Source organism: Dasypus novemcinctus, chromosome 6 (assembly GCF_030445035.2).
Source record: "Dasypus novemcinctus isolate mDasNov1 chromosome 6, mDasNov1.1.hap2, whole genome shotgun sequence".
NCBI classification, from domain to species: domain Eukaryota; kingdom Metazoa; phylum Chordata; class Mammalia; order Cingulata; family Dasypodidae; genus Dasypus; species Dasypus novemcinctus.
Window position 1 is genome coordinate 88071863 of NC_080678.1, and position 18579 is coordinate 88090441.

General features: G+C 51.7%; 1 protein-coding gene across 2 annotated transcripts in view; it reads left to right on the top strand.

Annotated features, from left to right (window-relative positions):
* The window catches only part of WDFY4 (WDFY family member 4), a 270517-nt gene that overhangs the window by 103122 nt on the left and 148816 nt on the right, over window positions 1-18579 (top strand). For both annotated transcript variants that reach the window (XM_058299130.2, XM_058299131.2), the window contains exons 18-28: window positions 887-1108; window positions 2115-2293; window positions 5373-5604; window positions 6654-6799; window positions 7651-7762; window positions 8556-8746; window positions 11363-11515; window positions 12115-12188; window positions 13709-13870; window positions 14436-14527; window positions 16294-16393. In XM_058299130.2, coding sequence (XP_058155113.1) covers window positions 887-1108; window positions 2115-2293; window positions 5373-5604; window positions 6654-6799; window positions 7651-7762; window positions 8556-8746; window positions 11363-11515; window positions 12115-12188; window positions 13709-13870; window positions 14436-14527; window positions 16294-16393 — 1663 coding nt within the window. The remainder of the gene's footprint in view (window positions 1-886; window positions 1109-2114; window positions 2294-5372; window positions 5605-6653; window positions 6800-7650; window positions 7763-8555; window positions 8747-11362; window positions 11516-12114; window positions 12189-13708; window positions 13871-14435; window positions 14528-16293; window positions 16394-18579) is intronic.

The following is an 18579-nucleotide window of genomic DNA, read 5'->3' on the forward strand; positions in this document are numbered from 1 at the left end:
GCCAGGCACCCCGTGTTCTAAGAACAGGGCTCCTGGTTTCTATGCCTGGGATGGGTGCTGAGAAGCCACTGCCTTCATGGCCCTTTGGCGTGGGGCAGGCGTGGGCCATATGGGTGTGGCACCAAGTGGTGGGCATCTCTGTGTGGCCAACACTGTGACGGAGTGGAAGGGCACAGAGCTGCCCTAGAGAGGCCGGGTTCCCCACCCCTGGATCAGCTGAGCTAAACCAGCATTCTTCTGCCCAGTGTCTCAGTTTGCCAGAGCTGCTGTGACAAATACCACATGCAATGCGATTTGGCTTAAAGAACAAGAATTTATTGGCTCATGGTTTTGAGGCTAGAAGAAGTTCAAATTCAAGGGTCTGTATGTTCTGGTGTTGACTACCGTCAATCCCTGGGGTTCCTCAGCTGACCCCAAGGATTCCTCCCCCCACCTGGCCATGTCTTTTCCTTTCTCACTTCTGGGACTTGGGCTCTCTTTATAAGGCCTCGGGTGGTCATTTAGTCGGCTACATCTGGACTCAAAATGGCATCCTTCAAAGGTTGTAACTGCCATCGTGTGTTTGTTGGTATACCTAATTCAACAAACCGCACATGACTTGAGGCAGCCGACCAGGGCATCCAAACGGTGATGGAGCCCGTCTCTCCCTTGGCAAGGCAGGACGCAGCCAAAGAGGCATCCAGGATCCAGGCTCAGGCCAGGACGGGAACATTATTTTCCGTGAGCCTCCTTCTCCTAACAGGATTAACCACAGAGTAGCTGTGAGTGTGATCTGAAGTGCCAGTGAGTTAGGTCCACCGTGGCACCACGGCCCGAGCAGAACCAGAGGGTAAAGGTGCCTCCTCTGGCGTCAGCGCGAGGCTGACCGCCCTCTGCCTCTGCCCAGGCGTGCCCAGGCTCTTCCCTCCGCCCGGCGGCCTGACCTTCTCCTGCTGGTTCCTGCTCGGCAGGCCCGGGGCCGGCCCAGAGGCCCATCCACTGCGGCTCCTCACGCTGGTGCGCCACCTGTCCAGGACCGACCAGGCCTTCGTCTGCTTCTCCGTCAGCTTCTGCCCTGACGACCTCTCCCTGGTTGTGTCCACAGAAGAGAGAGAGTTTCAGCCCCTGGGTAAGGCATCGCCATTCCCTGACCCTTTGGGGGAACCGGGGCTAGGTTGGAAGCTTCTGGCACACACTTGGTTGGAAGCACGGTGAACCTCCTGTTTCTCCCAGCCTTTTGGAATTGCGTCCTTGAACTCTCTATCAGGTGAGAAGTCTAAACAAATATATACGGTCCCAGAGCAAGGTCCTGGCCAACACGGCTTCAGAGGACGTGCTCAGTAGCCTTCCAGAAACATGGCTCTATGTTGGCCAAGGGCTAGCAGTGAGCTCTCTGGGATACAGGCTGTTTCTTCTCCTGAGCATGGCTTGTGGAGAATACATATAACTTTAGCAAGAGCTGAAGGGGCCTCAGCCACACCCATGTGCCTTCAGCCCCATTTCCAGAAGGGTAGCCAGGACCTGGCATTGACCTGAGAGCCCCAAGCCTCCTTTGGTAGTGATGATGCCATTTAGGGCTCAGCCTTGCTCTCCAAGCTCACCTGCCTGAGATGGCCCGGAAACTTCCAGAGCTCAGGAACAATCCTGACATGTCCCCTGCCCCGGTTTTCCCTTTTCATGTACCCACGCAGCACCACTGCTCCTCCATGGACACTCACCTGGAAGGTCCAGATGATGGCCTGACGTCCCGGTCCGTAGTTGAGCCATCTCACTTCCACCTCCCTCCCAGGACTTCACTTGCCACACATGTGTCATGATGGGGACAGTCTGGCATGGGGTTCAGGTGTAGATCCCAGAGCTCACTTCTGACTTGGACTCCTGGCTCCATGGCCTTGGATAAGCTACCCGTCTGCCCTGTGCTTCCAGATCTAGAATATAACATTGTTTCCCATTACAGTTGTTGTCAAAATTAAATGGGTTCATATTGGTGACAGCCAAGTGGTGCCTGGCACAAAGTAAGAGCTCAGTGCATGACACTGTTGCTGGGCCATGCCCTCCCTCCCCCATCCCCAGCTCTTTTGGTCACTTCAGAGTCACAGCCATGTGTGACTTGACATGTTTGGGCGTTCTTCCAGATGCCATGGAGCCTGAGGATGCTGCGGAGCCTTCGGCAGGATGCCAGCTTCAGGTCAGGTGTGGCCAGCAGCTGACATGTGGAAAGTGGTATCATCTGGTCGTGGTTGTCACCAAGGAAATGAAGAGGAATTGTACTGTCTCTACCTATCTGGATGGGCAGATCATTGGCTCAGCCAAGGTGAGATAGTTGACCTGAGCTGAGGGCCCTGGCCCAGCCTTGCCTCCCAGCTGTGCCACCCTGGAAGGGCCTCTGTTCAGTTCTCTGTCTTCTTTCAGTGTCAGGGTTGGTATCTAATGAAAACCCACTGTCTTGGTTTTCCAGGGCTGCTATGATGATGGGTTGGCTTAAGCAACAAGCATTTATCATCTCACAGCCTGATATCAAGGTCTCGACAGGTCAAGCTTCCTCCAAGAGTCAGCTGCGTTCTGGTGCTGGCTGCCCCCATCCTTGGCATTCCTTGCCTGGCCTCTCTGCCCCCATGACATGGCTTCTCCTTCTGGCTTCTCCTCCTGCTCGGGCATCTGTGTGTCTTTCTTTTCCTCTCTGGATAAGGCCTCCAGTCATGTGGATGGAGGCCCATCCTGACCCAATTTGGCCTCATCTACATGGGATCTTCAGAGAGCCTATTCACAGATGAGCCCTCTCCTGAGAACATCCTCAGAGGTCCTGCTTACCAACGGGCTCACACCACAGGATGAGGGTGGGACCTGAACGTGCCTTTATGGGAGATAAAATTCAATCCTCACCACACACCTTGCTGTCCAGGGCACTCAGGCGAGCTCAAGCAGAAAGGGGACCCCTTTAGAAAATGAACTGAAGCTCACATAGCCAAGGAAGAAGGCAGAAAACAGGCATAAACCTGGGAGAATGGTCATGAGGAGCTCAAATCTCCAGAAAGGGTGGAAGAGAGAGGGGGAGTCTCACTTGAGGCAGGACTTGGAGGCCAAAAAGTGGGTTTGCTTTTATTTGAAAATCTCGTTTAATTGGTAGGAGGGAAAAGAATATTTCTGAAATGATGTAAAGTAGTTTAAAAAAATATGCATTTACATACATAGTTATGGAAATGGCAACTTTAGAGTCAACCAAAAATAGCACAACCACATTTAGAGAAAAGAAGGAGATTCCCCATGTACTTCCACCTCACCACCATTCAGTGTTCCTTTCAGTCCTCCCTCCCCTTTTTGTAAATAGTTGTGGCCTCACTGTGTAGAAAATTTCATATCCTGATTCATTATTACTTTTAAATCTGTGCTAACCCTTTATTTTTTTCTTTTCTTTTATTGAAATTTTTAATGAGATCATTCCATGTTGACATGCAGGTGTCAGAAATAATAGAGAAAGGTGGTGCGTATCCTTGTTTTCCCTGATGCAAACACCTTGAGAAACTACAGTAGGAGAACTCCAACAGGATATTGACATTGATGTAATCTGCCCCTTATTCATATTTTACCACTTCTACATGTCCTCATTTGTGTGTGTGTGTGTTCAGTTGTATACACTTTTATCTTTTATCATCTGTGTAGGTTTGTGTCTCCACCACCACAGCAAGATCCAGAACATTCCATGTCCACAAGGGTCCCTCCTGCTGCTCTTTATAGCCACGCCCATGTCCTGTCCACACCCTGTCTATCCAGCACCTGTCCTTAAGCCTGGCAACCACTAATCTGTTCTCCATTTCTAAACTTTTACCTTTTCAACAATGTTAGTTTAATGGAAATATAAAGCATGTAGCCTTGGGATTGGCTTTTGTTCCACTCAACATGATTCTCTGGAAAGTCATCCAGGTTGTTGTGTATGTTGACAGCTTGTTCCTTTATATTGCTGCTGAGTCATTTGTTAAAACATTCACCTGTTAAAGCCAATCTGGTTTGCCTCCAGTATTTGACTATTAATGATAAAGCTTCTGTGCATATACGTGTACAGATTTGGGGTACAATTTTCATTTCTCTGTAATGAAAGGACAGAAGTGCACTTGCTGGGACACACGGTGGTTTAGTTGTATGGATCTATTTCTTACTTCTCTTCCCTGGTCCATGGACCAATTTGTCTATCCTTCACCAAAACCACATTAAGTGAAATGGATTACTGTAGCTGTATAGTAAGCCTCAGCATTGGATAGAGTGATGCCTCCTACTTGATTCTTACTTTTCAAAATCATTTTAGCTATTTGCATGTAAGTTTTAGAATAAGCTTTTCAATCTACAGAAAACTTTGTTGGACTTTTGATAGGAAATGCAAATCAATTTCAGGGAGAATGGACATCTTAACCATGCCGAGTCTTCCAATCCATGAACATAGTTTCTCTTTCCATTTATTTAGGTCTTCTTTGATGTCTTTCATCAGTATTTTGTAATTTTCAGTATACAGATCCTGTACATTTTATTAAGTATTTAATTTTTTGTGGTGATTGTAAATGGCATTGTTCATTTTTGTTTTGGCATTTCGTTGTTACTATATAGAAATGTGATTGAATTAGGTGCATTGTTCTTGTAGCCTTCGACCTTGCTGAAAGTATTGTGAGTTCTTTGAGTGTGTGTGTGTGTGTGTGTAGGCTCTTGGACTTTCTATGTCGACAGTCATGCCATCTGCAAATACACAGTTTTATTTTTTTCTTTGCAATCTGCATGTCTGTAACTATTTTAATACATTTAATTTCATTAATGTGTCGATTCTGAACATTTAGGTTCTTTGTGAGATGACTGGGACAAAGATTATGAAAATTTTCATGACTCTTAATATTTATAATTGAATTTCTTACTAAAGGTGCAGTATCAATATTTTATAACCACCAGCATTTTGTAAGCTATTTTAAAATCTTGTGCTGTTTATAAATACTCCATATTCACCAAGCAAAATCGTCCCCTACCCCCACCCCTCTGAAGATCTGCTCTTTCAAGGTATCTCATACAAGTGACATCAGACAGTTTTTGTCCTTATCTACTTATTTATCTCATTGCATGTTTTCAAGATACGCTCACCGTGTAACAGATATCAGGGCTTCCTTCCTTCCTATGGCTGAATGATCTTCCATTGTGTGTCCATACCACATGTTGTATATCCATTCATTTGTTGATGTGCTGCAAGCCATTTTGCTGCATACCTCTCAGAGTTGAGAATGATCTTTTCTTTTTTGGATAAAATCACCTTTTACTTTGAGAGGAGAATAAGGTACCTAGTGCTGGATCAGTCTGCACTGATTGGATTAATCCTGAGATTAAGCAGTTCCCTTTCCCCCTCCCCCTTTTTAATTTCACAGATGCTGTACATTCAGGCCTTGCCAGGACCTTTCCTTTCTATGGACCCATCTTCCTTTGTTGACATTTATGGGTATATTGCAACCCCTCGAATTTGGAAGCAAAACTCATCATTAATCTGGCGTCTTGGACCTACCTACCTCTTTGAAGAAGCCATCTCAATGGAAACTCTGGAAATTATCAACAAACTTGGCCCAAGATACTGTGGTAACTTCCAGGCCGTGCAGGTCCAAGGTATGGAGTGTTTGGATTTATAATGTTCTTGCCGATGTTATTTTTTCAAATGGACACCCAGTTATTTATTGCATATTTATAAAGAATAATCTCACCATAGGTCAGCCATTAGGGAAGACCTCTGTAATTGGATCATTATATATTTACAACCCTACCAAAAAAATCGCCGGACAGGAAATGACAATGTCCTTTAGATTTCAATGCCAGAGCACATCACTGAGTTGGGTAATACCATCCGCAAAGAAAGAGAGAAGAGCATGAGATAAATAAGTTACATTCCTTTTAATGAAGAAGCTTTTTAACTAAAGTATACTGTTGTCTTCAATTATTAAACAGGCAGACAAAACATGCACATTTTCCTTATTGATTGCTGGCTGTTCAAGCGGGGAGCTTTGCTCACTCTAATCCGTCAAGTCAGGGGTCAGTTCCCATCTGGGAGAAAAGAGAATTGAATCTGTGTGCGGAAGCGTTAGGCACGGTGGGGGCTTCTGTCTCAGAGCCCACGTCTTCTTGGAGCTTCATTTCCTGTGTCTCGGACACTTGATGTGACTAGGTTTGGCTTTACCAACTCTATTTTCAGGCCACGCTTCCCCAGGGGCAGGCATAGCTCTGGTTGACTGGGGGACCAGGGTGCTAATTCCCAGTGAATGCCCCCACGTACGTGCAGCTCACTGACAAGCTAGGACCTTTGAGCCCAGCCCATTCCCTCTTGGATGACTCAGCTTCCTTGTCACTTGGCATCTGGCTTTGGGGAGTGAAGTTATGCCCTCGATATATCGTTTTGTCCTCCATATCCCTGAGGGATGTTTTAAGTTCTCGCCAATCAACTCCTAGAATGCTTCTGTTCTATTATAGGTTCAGTCTTGTGAGATGTCCCCACAGTTTTCCTGTAAGCAACAGAGAGGCATATGTAAGGGTCAAACATACCACACAGAAGCTTGCGGACTCGATTACTATTGGCTGCAAAGCAATATATATTTACTCTCCTGAGGATCAATTTCCTTCTCTGTAAAATGAGAATAGAAATGATTAAAGATGTGTTGCTTTAGGAGAGGACTCCGGGAGCGAAGCAACGTCTCTTGTTATGGAGGAAGGCGTTTCCTTTGGACTCCATGTAGCCAGCTCATCCGTCACCACTATTGTAGAGATAAGGAATGCTTACAACGAGGTGGACAGCCGCCTGATAGCCAAAGAGGTGTGCCTTCTAACTTCACTCACTGCTGCTTTTCCATCAGTGCTCAAGTCAATGCTAATTCATGTTTGAACACGTGGAGGAAGATACATGCATGCGTGCTTCCCAATTCATTTGTTATAATGCCCTTTTGTTTCCCACCCATTAGCATCCTCCAAGGCAAAACCTTTTAACTATAATTGCTTGGGGGGAAGAAAGCAGGTTCTTTTCAGGGTAGAGAAAGATCAAATGGAATATCTTAAAAACCTCTATGATGTGGAGGGCTCCACTGAGATTCCCTTTGTCTGGGTGCTTCTGACCCACCAACACTGCAAAATGCCTCTGAGTTGTTGTGATTTGTTTGTTTTTTAAGGCAAAGTTGCAAAACACCAAGCAGACATGTTGGTGGGCAAGAGGGGATGCCGTTCAAATGCACCGTTTCCTCATTCCTGCCTAAAGAGCTCTTTGGCTAAGCGCTGATGCACCTGAGCTGATTTGTTGACCCTCTCTCCGTCCTCATGGACAGAGGGCCACTCGTTTACCAAGGATGGGGGCCAGAGCCTAGGTCCCCTTAGTGCCAAAGCTGCACCTCGCCACGGCACGCCTTCCGAGGGAGGCGGCAGGACCTCCCGCTCCTGTCGCCGCTGAGCCAGCAGAGGCTGGCGCTCGCAGGGCCCGGACAAGCCTGAGCTGCGCTAAGACGCTTGCCTTAGCACTGCCCCGCCTCAGGGCATCCTGAGCAGGTGGGAGAGCAGGGGCAGGCACCCAGTGCATGATCAAAGCTGCTCCCTAGTGACTGGGCCACAGCCTGGGTGCTGGGGGGCCGGCCTCTTCCTTTCCAGATCAATGCGAACCATTGTTGTCAACATCTCTAGATGAACATCTCGTCCCGTGACAACGCCATGCCCGTGTTCCTGCTAAGAAACTGTGCGGGCCATCTCGCGGGTCCTCTGCGGACCATCGGGGCCGTGGCTCTGGGCCAACTAGGTAGGTCAAGGCGTGCGCCTCTGCCGCCTTTTGGGAAGAAGGGCCGTGGCAGGCTGGGAATTGCGCAGTGGTGGGCAGGAAGAGCCGTGGGTGGGGGTGGGATGATGGGGGCCAGGGCTGGGTGTTGACCGGGGGGGCATTGGCCTGCCAGAGAGATGGGTTCACGTCGCCAGGCCCCGACTGGTGGCGAACTGGGCTGCCAGGCAGGCTGGCGTCCATGCAGACAGGGGCGCTGGCCTTTGTGCAGAGACGACGGCCGCCGCCGTTTAAGCGAGAGCAGCAGCCAGTGGCTGCCGACCGCTGCGCAATGCAGCAGGAGCAGAGCAGCGAGGTGGCATGAGGGTCCAGCCCAGCAGAGCTCAGGTAGCAGGCAGGAGCCGGAGGCAGTCAGGGCAACCGGGAAAATGAGGCTCTTGGGGCCCTGGCTCACCTGGCACCCCAGGCTCTGAGAGAGGGCAGCAGGGCCACGTAGGACCCCCACCAGTCCTGCTGTCCACTGCTGCTGGCTCAGCAGGGCGACCCCAAAGCTCAGGGCCCCTCCTCCTGCTGCCGTCCACTCTGCTGGCAGGCGCCGCGCACCCTTCTTGGAAGTCTAAAGCGCATCCAGGAAGGACTGGCTGTACTGCCAGCGACCTAAGAGGCTTTCTGAAGCCCCCTCCTCCCACCCCGCTCCCTGCCCGTCCCAGTCCCACGTGTACGGGCCCCGAGGGCTGAGAGGGGCCTGGGGGCCGCTCAGGGCTTCCCCTCGCTGTGGAACTGCGGCGGCTCAAGGAAGCCCCTCCGCCCTGCGCAGGGGTGAGGGTCTTCCACTCCAGCCCGGCCGCCAGCAGCCTGGACTTCATCGGCGGCCCGGCCGTCCTGCTGGGCCTGACCTTCCTGGCCACGGACGAGCCCACCATGTACGCGGCAGTCAAAGTCCTGCACTCGGTGCTGACCAGCAACCCCATGTGCGACCGCCTGATGCGGCACCTCTCCGGGTACCAGGTAATCCCCAGCGCACGGGCCTGGGACCCCCGAGGCCCCCAGGGGAACACGCTCGGGTGACTGTCTCAGTTCGCTGGGGCTGCTTTGGCAAGGAGCACTCCCTGGCGGGCTTACACGACCGCAACGGGTTGGCTCGGGGGTTTTGGAGGCCGGAAGCCCAGGCCCTGCTCACTCCCGCAGTGCGGGGCGTCTGGGGGTGGCTCTCCCAAGATTTGCTGTTTTGTCTCCTCCACGGGCTTCTTCATGTGGGGTTACAGGCCCACCCTGGCTCAGTTTGACTTATTTTCATAGCATCTTCAAAGATCCCTTTACAGATGAGTTCACACCCCCAGGGCTAGGGCTTAGACTTGAACTTGAGTCTGTCTGCCAAGTGACTGCTGGAGGAGGCAGTATAAGGCCTTGTATCCTAGTCCAGCAGCTCCCCAGCAGAGGAGGGATGGGGGGCCGTGACATCCAGGGGCGTCTGCTGAGGACGGGGTGCTGTGGCTACGGGCACTATTCATAGATGGGTTCAAGAGCAGTCGATGGCCCACCCCCCTGTGTCTAGTCGACGTCTAAAATCCAGACCCCAGAGCCAGGCTGTCTGGGTTGGAATCAGTCTCTTGCTCTAACTTTCTGGTTAACCTTGGATAAGGTCCTTTCCCTCCCTGTGCCTTGTGTATCTATTTTGCTGGTGATAGCTGTTGACTACTGGTTATGTCAGATCAGACGTGGTGCTTGCCCTTGAGTAACTTACTGCCTGGCTGCCAGGCAGCTGCAGGGCGGGGCCAGGATGGAAGCTGGACCAGTCCAGCGGGGCCCAAAGGCTGTGGATGGCTGCTCCCGGGAGCCAGCCAGGGCTGGAGGGAGAACGCTGCCTGTGGCCGCGGGTCACAGCATGCGCGGAAGAGCGCGGGGCGGTGCCAGTTCAGGCAGAGCCCCCCTCTCGGACTGCTTCCCCAGCTGGCCAGCCTGCCCTCCCTCCTGCCTCTCCCTCTCAGCCCCTCCTCTCAGCAGGTGCTAGATCCGCAGGTAGCCCCCCCTCGGGTCCATGCTCAGAGGCCCCCGACGCAGATGCACTGTCCACACTCCTGGGCTGGTTTGTAAGGGCCACCACCCTCCCCTCCAGCCCCGCCTCCTGCCCGGCCAAGGTCTCCCCTTGCCCCGCTTCCCCCAAGCCTGTGTCATCCAGCTTGCTGGGCGCACCGGCCTCGGGGTCCGTGAGGCCTCCGCTGGAAGCCCCACCCCCTTTCTCCCCCAGATAACTCCTCTCTATCTTTCCAGCTCAAGCTCTAGGGGCAAGGGCGGTCCCCTCCCTGCCCCCCCGGTGCTGAGTGGGTGGCCGTCCCCTGGCGTCCCTTGTCGCCGCGCACACCTCAATTCTGACGTCTCTCGCGCTCTCCTCTAACTGTCGCTTGTGTGCTCTTGCTAGCCTGTCACCTTCTAGAGGCCTGGGTGGCTCTTATCCTCGCCCAGTGCACTGCTGACTGCAAGGCGACACCCAGTAAATATTGGGGGAGTAAGTGAATGGGCATGTCTGGGTTTATATTAAAACTCAAGAAGCGGGGTGCTTTGTACACAATGTTTTGAGTCGTGATGTGGTTTGCTCCAGCTCAGTTCATGGGTATCTGCTGTGGGTAGGATTATAATAAACACTGTGAGCCTCTCTGTAAAGGACAATACCTCTCCTGCTCTCCTGGGTGTATCTAAAACTGGGGTTCGTAACCAGGGGTCCGTGAGCTTGAATTTAAATTAAAAATATCAGTATTCATGTGGGGACATGTTGGTGCGGGTGTGATATATTTATTAAATTATACACAGTGTAGTGTGGACTTAGTAAGGGTCTGTAGTTTTCACCTGACTGGCAAAAGGGTCCGCAGAACAAAAAAGGTTATGGGTCCCTGATCGAGGAGTATATAGTAAGGCAAGTACCAAAGTAATTTTAATATACATACCGAAGTGAAGTGGGTCCAAGGCTCTTGCCAAGAACTAGCATTTTCTCTTTGACTCTAGTCTTTAAAAAAAATTTTTTTTAAAGATTTATTTATTTTATTTATTTCTCCCCGCCACCCCTCCCAGTTGTCTGCTCTCTGTGTCCATTCGCTGTGTGTTCTTCTGTGACCTCCTCTATCCTTATCAGCAGTACCAGGAATCTGTTTCTTTTTGCTGCGTCATCTTGTTGTGTCAGCTCTCCATGTGTGCGGCGCCATTCCTGGGCAGGCTGCGTCATCTTGTTGTGTCAGCTCTCCATGTGTGCGGCGCCATTCCTGGGCAGGCTGCACTTTCTTTAGTGCTGGGCGGCTCTCCTTATGGGGCGCACTCCTTGTGCGTGGGGCTCCCCTACGCGGGGGACCCCCCTGCGTGGCAGGGCACTCCTTGCGTGCATCAGCTTTGTGCATGGGCCAGCTGCACACGGGTCAAGGAGGCCCGGGGTTTGAACTGTGGACCTCCTGTGTGGTAGATGGACACCCTAACCACTGGGCCAAGTCCGCCTCCCTGACTCTAGCCTTCACACCATCTTCCCCTAGAAGAAGAGAGAGAGGGTTTTCAGATAGGGCCTAACACGTGGGTAGGAATGGGCAGCTGGCGAAAGAGAAAGAACGCTGAGGAAACTGCCTGGTGTTTTAACCTCTTCAGATCATGGCGTTTCTCCTGAGGAAAAAGGCCGCACTCCTAAACCACAGAATATTCCAGCTGATCCTTTCGATTGCTGGCACCGCCGAACTGGGCTTTGGCTCATCTACCATCACCAACTTTGGCGTCTTCCAGCACATCCTCTGCAATTTCGAGGTAAACGGGGAATGGGCCCTTAGCCCTTAGAGTGGGTGATGGCAAAACAGGGTAAGATATTCCAGAACTTCTTTTAAAGGCAGCAGGTCAACTTCTTTGCTGGTCGCAACAATAGACTTTACGGCCTTCCCTTCCCTTTGAGGAAAAGTCACAAGGACTTTGGAGGCCTGGCTTATAACGACCAATCAGCGCCTACCAGGTACAGGCTGTGCCTTGCAGGTCTCTTGGCCCTCACCTGTGCACTGGAGACCATCCCCTGTCCCCTCCATGGGGCTTAAACCAGGCAGTACCTGGGCAGGGACCTTGACACCGTGATGGGCCATGTACCTAGGCGAGTGCTTGTTTTTGAATGACCCCAATTCCTTTGGCTGTTTCCAAACGACCCTTTAAAAAGCCAGCAGAGGGGTGCCGGAGGACGCGGCCGAGGGTGGGTGAGGGGTGTTACGCCCATCGGTCCCTTGACGAGGCGTCTACTGAGTGGGGGTCGGGTCCGGCCGTGTCCTGGAACCGATGGTGACCCAAGCCCAAAGCACAGCCGCGTGGCCTGGGACCGTTGTGGCCCACACCCTGGCTTCAGAGTGTGTTTGTTCTGCCTGCAGCTCTGGATGAACGCTGCGGACAATCTGGACTTCTCGCTCTTCTCCCATCTTGCCGAGATCTTCCGCTCACCAAGGTAGGCTGCACCTTAGCGGCCCCGGGTGCTGGACCTGAAGGCTCCGGTGAAGCCCGGGGGCTGGGAGGGCCGCAGGCAGGTGTCCGGGCCCCCTCTCGGGCTCAGTGCCTCTGGCACGCGGCCTCTGGCTCTGCGTGGGTCAGCCGTCTCTCCGTCCATATGTCCGCAAGGACGGGTCACCCTGGCCGAGGGCCCAGGCTAATCCAGGAGGCGTCCTCTGTAATCGCATCTCCCAAGAGCTTACCTCCGAAAAGGCCCGCGCTCCCAGGACCGGGCTGATGGACTGGCCCACGTCTCGGCAGGGGACACAACTAGATCCAAAATAAGGTGGACCGAGCAGGCTCATGGCGCCACCGCGGGTCGGGGGCCCCACCCTGAACCCGAGCCCATGACCAGTGGCTTCAGACCCAGCTCGGCAGAGCACCTTGGGGGGCGCACGGGAGGTAGGAAAGGTGGTCCCCAGGGAACACGGGTGGCTGGGGCCCCAGGGGGTGGGCGGCAGGCCAGGCCACCTGGCCAAGGTTCTCTCCACACCCACGCCCAGCTGCCCCCTCAGAGTTCCAGGGTGTTCCGGTGGCATTTGTCCCTTCGGTGTCTTTTGAATACGGTTGTGAACAAATGTCCATCCGGCCGCCTGTTACTGAGCATCTAGGCAAGCCCTCCAGAGAGCACCCTGTATTTCACAGCCCGTCCTGAGCGCCGGACGTTCAGAGGCGTGAGAGACTGTGGCGTGGAGAAAGGCACCCTGCCTGGCTGGGGTCCTAAAGAGCCCGGGGCTCGGCAGAGTTTGGGGCTTGGACGGGCCTGCCTCCCTCGTGGCCCAGGGCCGGCCGCAATGTGCTGCCACTGAAACTGCAGCTGGAAAGGAGAAAACGGCCCAATCCACCCGCCTCCACCTTTCTCCGCACTTCCCATGCTCCTCACCTACTTGTGCCTTTAAAAGACTTTTCCTCTTTTCTGAGCCTGACATGTATCCTGGAGCTGTTTACTTTGGGGGGATACACTTCCCTGGAAGGCGGATTGCGGCTTGTCCTAAAAGGGGGGCTGTGGGTGCTGGAACACCATCTCTGCCCCTCGGGCGGTGGGCGACTCCACGTGGTGGCTGGGGAGGGCAGGAAGGGCGTGTCCCCCCCCGTGGCCTTCAGGGTCCCTGTGCCCGGCGGTGGCAAGCCCGCCGGGCCACCCGCGTGTCAGCGGACTTTGTTCTGAGTTCCCTGAGACCGGCATTAGCTGTCCCTGTGGTTTGGAGTTAAAAGTCAATAATGGAGGGTTTGTCTCTGAAGGCAGTTTCCGGGGGGGGGGGGGGGGAGGGAACCTGGGGTCTCGTCCCTCGCCTTGGCTGGCCCTGTGCAGACACATGTTCGATGGGTGTCTGACAGCAGTTTGACCCGTTGCCAAGAGCTCACTGCCGTCGGAGGGCCACAGAACAAACCCAGCCTGGAGAACCTTTTTAGCAGAAACACAGCAAATTCGGTTCATTCCGGTAAAAGCTTTTACCGCCTCTCTCCTGGGCTCGCCAGGGAAGGACCCAGGAATGCTGAGGTTGCTCATCAGGCGCAGCTCATCCCCAAGCTCGTCTTCCTCTTCAACGAGCCGAGCCTGAGCCCTTCCAAGATACCCACCGTCATCGCCATCCTGGGCCACCAGCTCAGGAGCCACTTCAGCCTCCAGGACCTGCTCAGGTACGACCCCCAGCTTCCACGGGGCAGGGCTCAGGACTCTTTCCTGAGGGGTCTTTCCACAAAGTATTCAACGCAGCATCACGGACGCTCAGGGCAGAGACAGGTTCTATTTCCTTGGAACCTTCTATAGGTTTCTGTCCAGGGCTGGCCTTGAGTAAAGGGGTGGATCCCAGATTCGGGACGGATGGGTGAGCTTCCCCCGCAGGGCCATGTGCTCATACCTTCTTTGCCTGAGAACTCAAGAACTTCCATGAACAGTCATTCTTATCAGGACCTTTGCAGAATTCCCAAAGGCAATTCCCAGCTAGCAACACATTTAGTCTCTCTTTTCTCATCATTGCCTGTTACATTGATCTGGCAGAGCCAGAGCTAACATCTTCAGCAAATGCTGACAGAATATAAAAGTTTCTGGAAAGGCTGTATCAATCCTGGTGTCATGTGATGCCCCTTAAACCCTCCCTTGAAGATGCACTGGGGTGACTCTGTACAGAAAACTCTTAGAAATGTGCAGAAGACACAAGCTGAGTCCTCCTCTGACTGTAGCCCTCTGTCCCACTGCATAAAGGATCGGGCTGTTTGTTGTGTACACCCTCAAACCTGCGTCAGTGAACGAGAGGCAAATCGGCATGGATGGAGCCCTGGACCCCTCCTCGCCAGGTGAGAAGACCTTCCCCAGGTGCCCACCTGGAGGCTTTGGGGTAGCCCTCACTGCCCTCCAGGAGGGTGTTCACTGGGGGAGCCATTCTGCAGAGGCCAAGGGAGGGGAAGGTACCCACAGCTGAGTGTTCACCAGGTAGTAGCTGGAGATACCAGAGTTTTAGGATTTGGTTCGTTCATCAAGTTGAATGATATATTCCTGCTTTAGACCTTCAGTGATTAACGAGGCACCCAATTGGTCTCTGTAGCCCGACCCATGGGATCCTTGGTGCCCCAGCCTCCGCTTTCCTTTCTGGTTTAATCTCCCACACCCCTCATGAACCCCAGCTTCAACCACTCTGAGTCACCTGCTAGGAGGACATACTCCATGCCTCCCCCTGCCCCCACCCCTGCCTGTCTACCTCACCCCATCAGGCTTCCTTCCTGGAGCCACCCCCAGTCCCACCAAGCCAGGTGTCACAATCACCTCTGTGCTCCTACAGCCGTTGGCGCTTACTTGATGCACAGTTGGTGACGTATGTCTGTGTGTATCACCCTCCCCAACCAGCTGCAGAATGGCAGCTGTGCCTTGCTCAGCATTCCCTCTGCCCAGGGAAGGTGGGAAGGGGACAATTATTCACCCCTTGTCCTTGGCTCTCTAAATCTGCCCTGTGCACGGTGGGAGCCATTAGCCACAGGCGGCCATTAAAATATCATTTTTTAATTAATTAAAATGAAATACTAGTACAACTGCAGTTCCTAAGTCACACCAGCCACGTGTCAAGTACTCGATAGCCTCATGTGGTTAGCAGCTACTCTAATGGACAAGGCTGATAGAGAACATTTCTTTCGCCCCAGGAGATTCTCCTGAACGGCATCACTCCATCTAGATATAGTATATTCATAGTCTCTTATCCTTAGGACAAGCCTGAAAAGTAGGAATCATTCCCATTTTGCAGATGGAGAAACTGAGAGTCAGAGAGATTAAGACCTTACTAGGGGATGGGATCAGCGTACAGATGGAGGGAAATCTAACTCCACTTTTCCAAGCTGCCTCATGGTCCAATATGCCCTAAATTGATTGTAAATGATTGGTGAATGGAGAGAACCAATGAGTGCATAAGGGGCCAACTGGGAATTTACTTAGTCTCTCTTCTTACGTGGACTCCATTCTGAAACTTTTATCTAACTAAACGTCTGATGCTAAAACATTTCTAAAGTGTCCATTGGGGCTTAAATAACACTTTAGAAGAAAAGTTTCTTCTTCTACCGGATCTGTAGCTCTCTTTCTACATTTCAAGTTCTATTTTTAGTGCAGATATAGATGTGCTTGTCATAGCATGTCTCAGTGCCAGAACTAAGCAAAAGTGTTGGCCTGCAAGCAAACCGAGGGTAGGAACCAAAAGAAGAGAATCCATCATCTTCACCATTCTACCCCCAATGCCTCCTGTAGTGCCTGGCACATAGTAGGTGTCAATAATGCTGTTGCCTGGGACAATTTTTTGAAATTCTGAAGATAAGATTTGACCTAATCATTTTAAGGATTTTTTTTGGAGAAAGGGGGAGACCAATTAAGACATCTCTAGTTAAAGGGAATTTTAGGAACATTTCCTGAAATTCTTGTTAAGTGTTGCCTTAAAGCCTCGCATCGGATACCATCATTTGGAAGCTCATCCATGCCCCAGTTCCCAGGTGAACTAAGCATTTGGTGAATACAACTGCTTACTGCAGCAAATATTACCTCTTTACATCCGTTTTCTCTCAGATCTGAATTTTCTCTTTTGTAGCTGGAAGCCAAACATCTGGAAAGACAATCTGGCTCAGGAACCAGTTGCTGGAGATGATGCTCAGTGTGATATCTTCCCCCCAACTTCATCTGTCCTCGGAGTAAGTCGCTCCAGGAAGAGCGATTTGGCACAGGGTTTCCTCATTCAGGGTGCGGCATGAAAACCTTTCCTTAATGAAAAGTTCAGTGTCTCTAAATCTGTTTGCTGCAATGCATTTCCTGTACTCATCGGAAAGAAAATTATATTCTCTCCACCCAATAAACCAGACCTTGCCCTAAGATATTCTGATGCAAACATTAAACGGGCATGAGTAACTAGAAACAGATTTGGTATTATTACCATCAGCTCCTTTGGTCACCATTGCAATTGTGTAATGGTTATTGTTTTGGCATTTGTGACAATTACTGATTTTGATGTCCTGCCCTTGGCAGGCAATGGAGAAATGGTTAGCCTAAATAACAGCTTTCAAGGAACAGGCTTGCCAAATTCTGCAACTACTCACTTTAGTTATTTAGTTATTTCTCCAAGATAGAAAAAGAAGCATTTGCCCACATTTAACTCTCAAAATAAGGTGGGCTCCTAAGGCTGCCTGCTTCACCTCCAACCCTGGAATTGTTCATTCAGTAACGGTTTGTTGCGCTCTTCCTGTACCATTCTCTGCTCTCCAGCCCTTTGCACTCATTGACTTTACTTGTGTGTGTGTGTGTCTATGTTGGAGGAGTCAGCCCTCTGTAAGGCAGACTTGCAAATAGTCTTTAAAACCTGACCAGCCTGCAAGTCTTTACATCTCTGGAATCGAAACATGGTAGTCTTGGAAGACATTTCAGAGATGAACTATTTCCACTCCTTCCTCTACTTTTCTTGGGGGAAAGCGGAAAGAGAATGTCATAGAGCCATTAAGCACCCGGATTCTGGTGCCCAGACCTCCTGGATTCAAAGCCCCGCTCTGCCCCGGGAGCCCTGGGGAGGTTGCTCTAGCCCTCCATGCCTTTCCTCTACTCCTCTGTTTAAGGATAAACATAGTAGCTGCCTCATGTAGTTACTGTGGGGACATGTGGCTGGGACACGACACATACTCTACAACCTCTCCACTCTCACCACCGCATCCCTGAGAAGGACCCAGAGCTCGTCCAAAGTCGTCCAGTGGGACGCGTCAGGCCAAGGGTGGAATAGCGGCAGGCTCTTGACTCCAAGTCCAGTGCTCCTTCCTCGCCTTCCCGCGGTCTCCCAGGACCCCAGCCACACCCTCAGCGCACCCAGCCCAGCATCTGCTGCCGGAATCTGCCGAGAAGATGGCCGCGGGCCGCGGCTCCAGGCGCCGGGTCAGGGACTGGCCCATGCTTCCTGATGTCTGGCCCCTCTGCATTTCTCAAATTGGCCTTTTTAAAAACCACTTTTGAAAGTGACCATGGTTTTATCTTGGGGGCCAAAGTAGATAAAGGTGCATAAACCCCGGCTCTTCCATTGTCTCGGCCTCCTCGGGCTGCCGTAGCCAAGGACCACGAACCGGGCCGCTTACACAAGAGGATCGGCACAAATGCGGAGGCGGGACCTCTGAAGCCCAGGTGTCGGCAGGCGTGCTTCCTCTGAAGTCTGCAGGGAAGAACGCGTCCTTGCCTCCTCCAGCGCCTGGAATTTGCTCGCCCTATCTGGCATTTCCTGGCTGGCAGCCCCAGAGCCTCAGTCTCTTCGTTGTTGTTGCCTGGCCTTCTCTCCTCTTCCAAGAACCTCAGTCTCTTCATTGTTGTTGCCTGGCCTTCTCTCCTCGTCTGTCTGACCCTGTGTCCACATTTCCATCTTCTCATAAGGACTTCAGTTCAGGTTGGGTCAGAACCCACCTAATCCAGTGTGGCCTCATCTTCAAAAACCTATTTCCAAATCAGGGCACACTCTATGGGATCAGGGTTAGGATTTGAACTTGTCTTCTTGGGAGACACATCAAACCCAAAGCAGCCGTTTAGATTAGCTTTGATCAGGGTCTTTTAAAAAGGGAGCTAAATCATCATCATCTGCATTTCCTGTGATTATCTTAGTGGCAATTAAATTAGATGGGTGGCTATTCATTTACTGCATCTAGTAAGAATATTAGCGAAGGAGGCTACACGGGGCGCGTGTGTTACATCTCAGTATGTACAGTTTCCAGTTGCTTTGGAAAAGCTTTGATTGGCGTGCACTGCAGCCTTTAGTGGAACACGTCGATTTCACAGCAGTCTTGCTGGCATTTTATTTCGTCACCCTTTTGACACGCACGATGTCCCTTGCTAAGTGGGAACCAAATGTCGACCT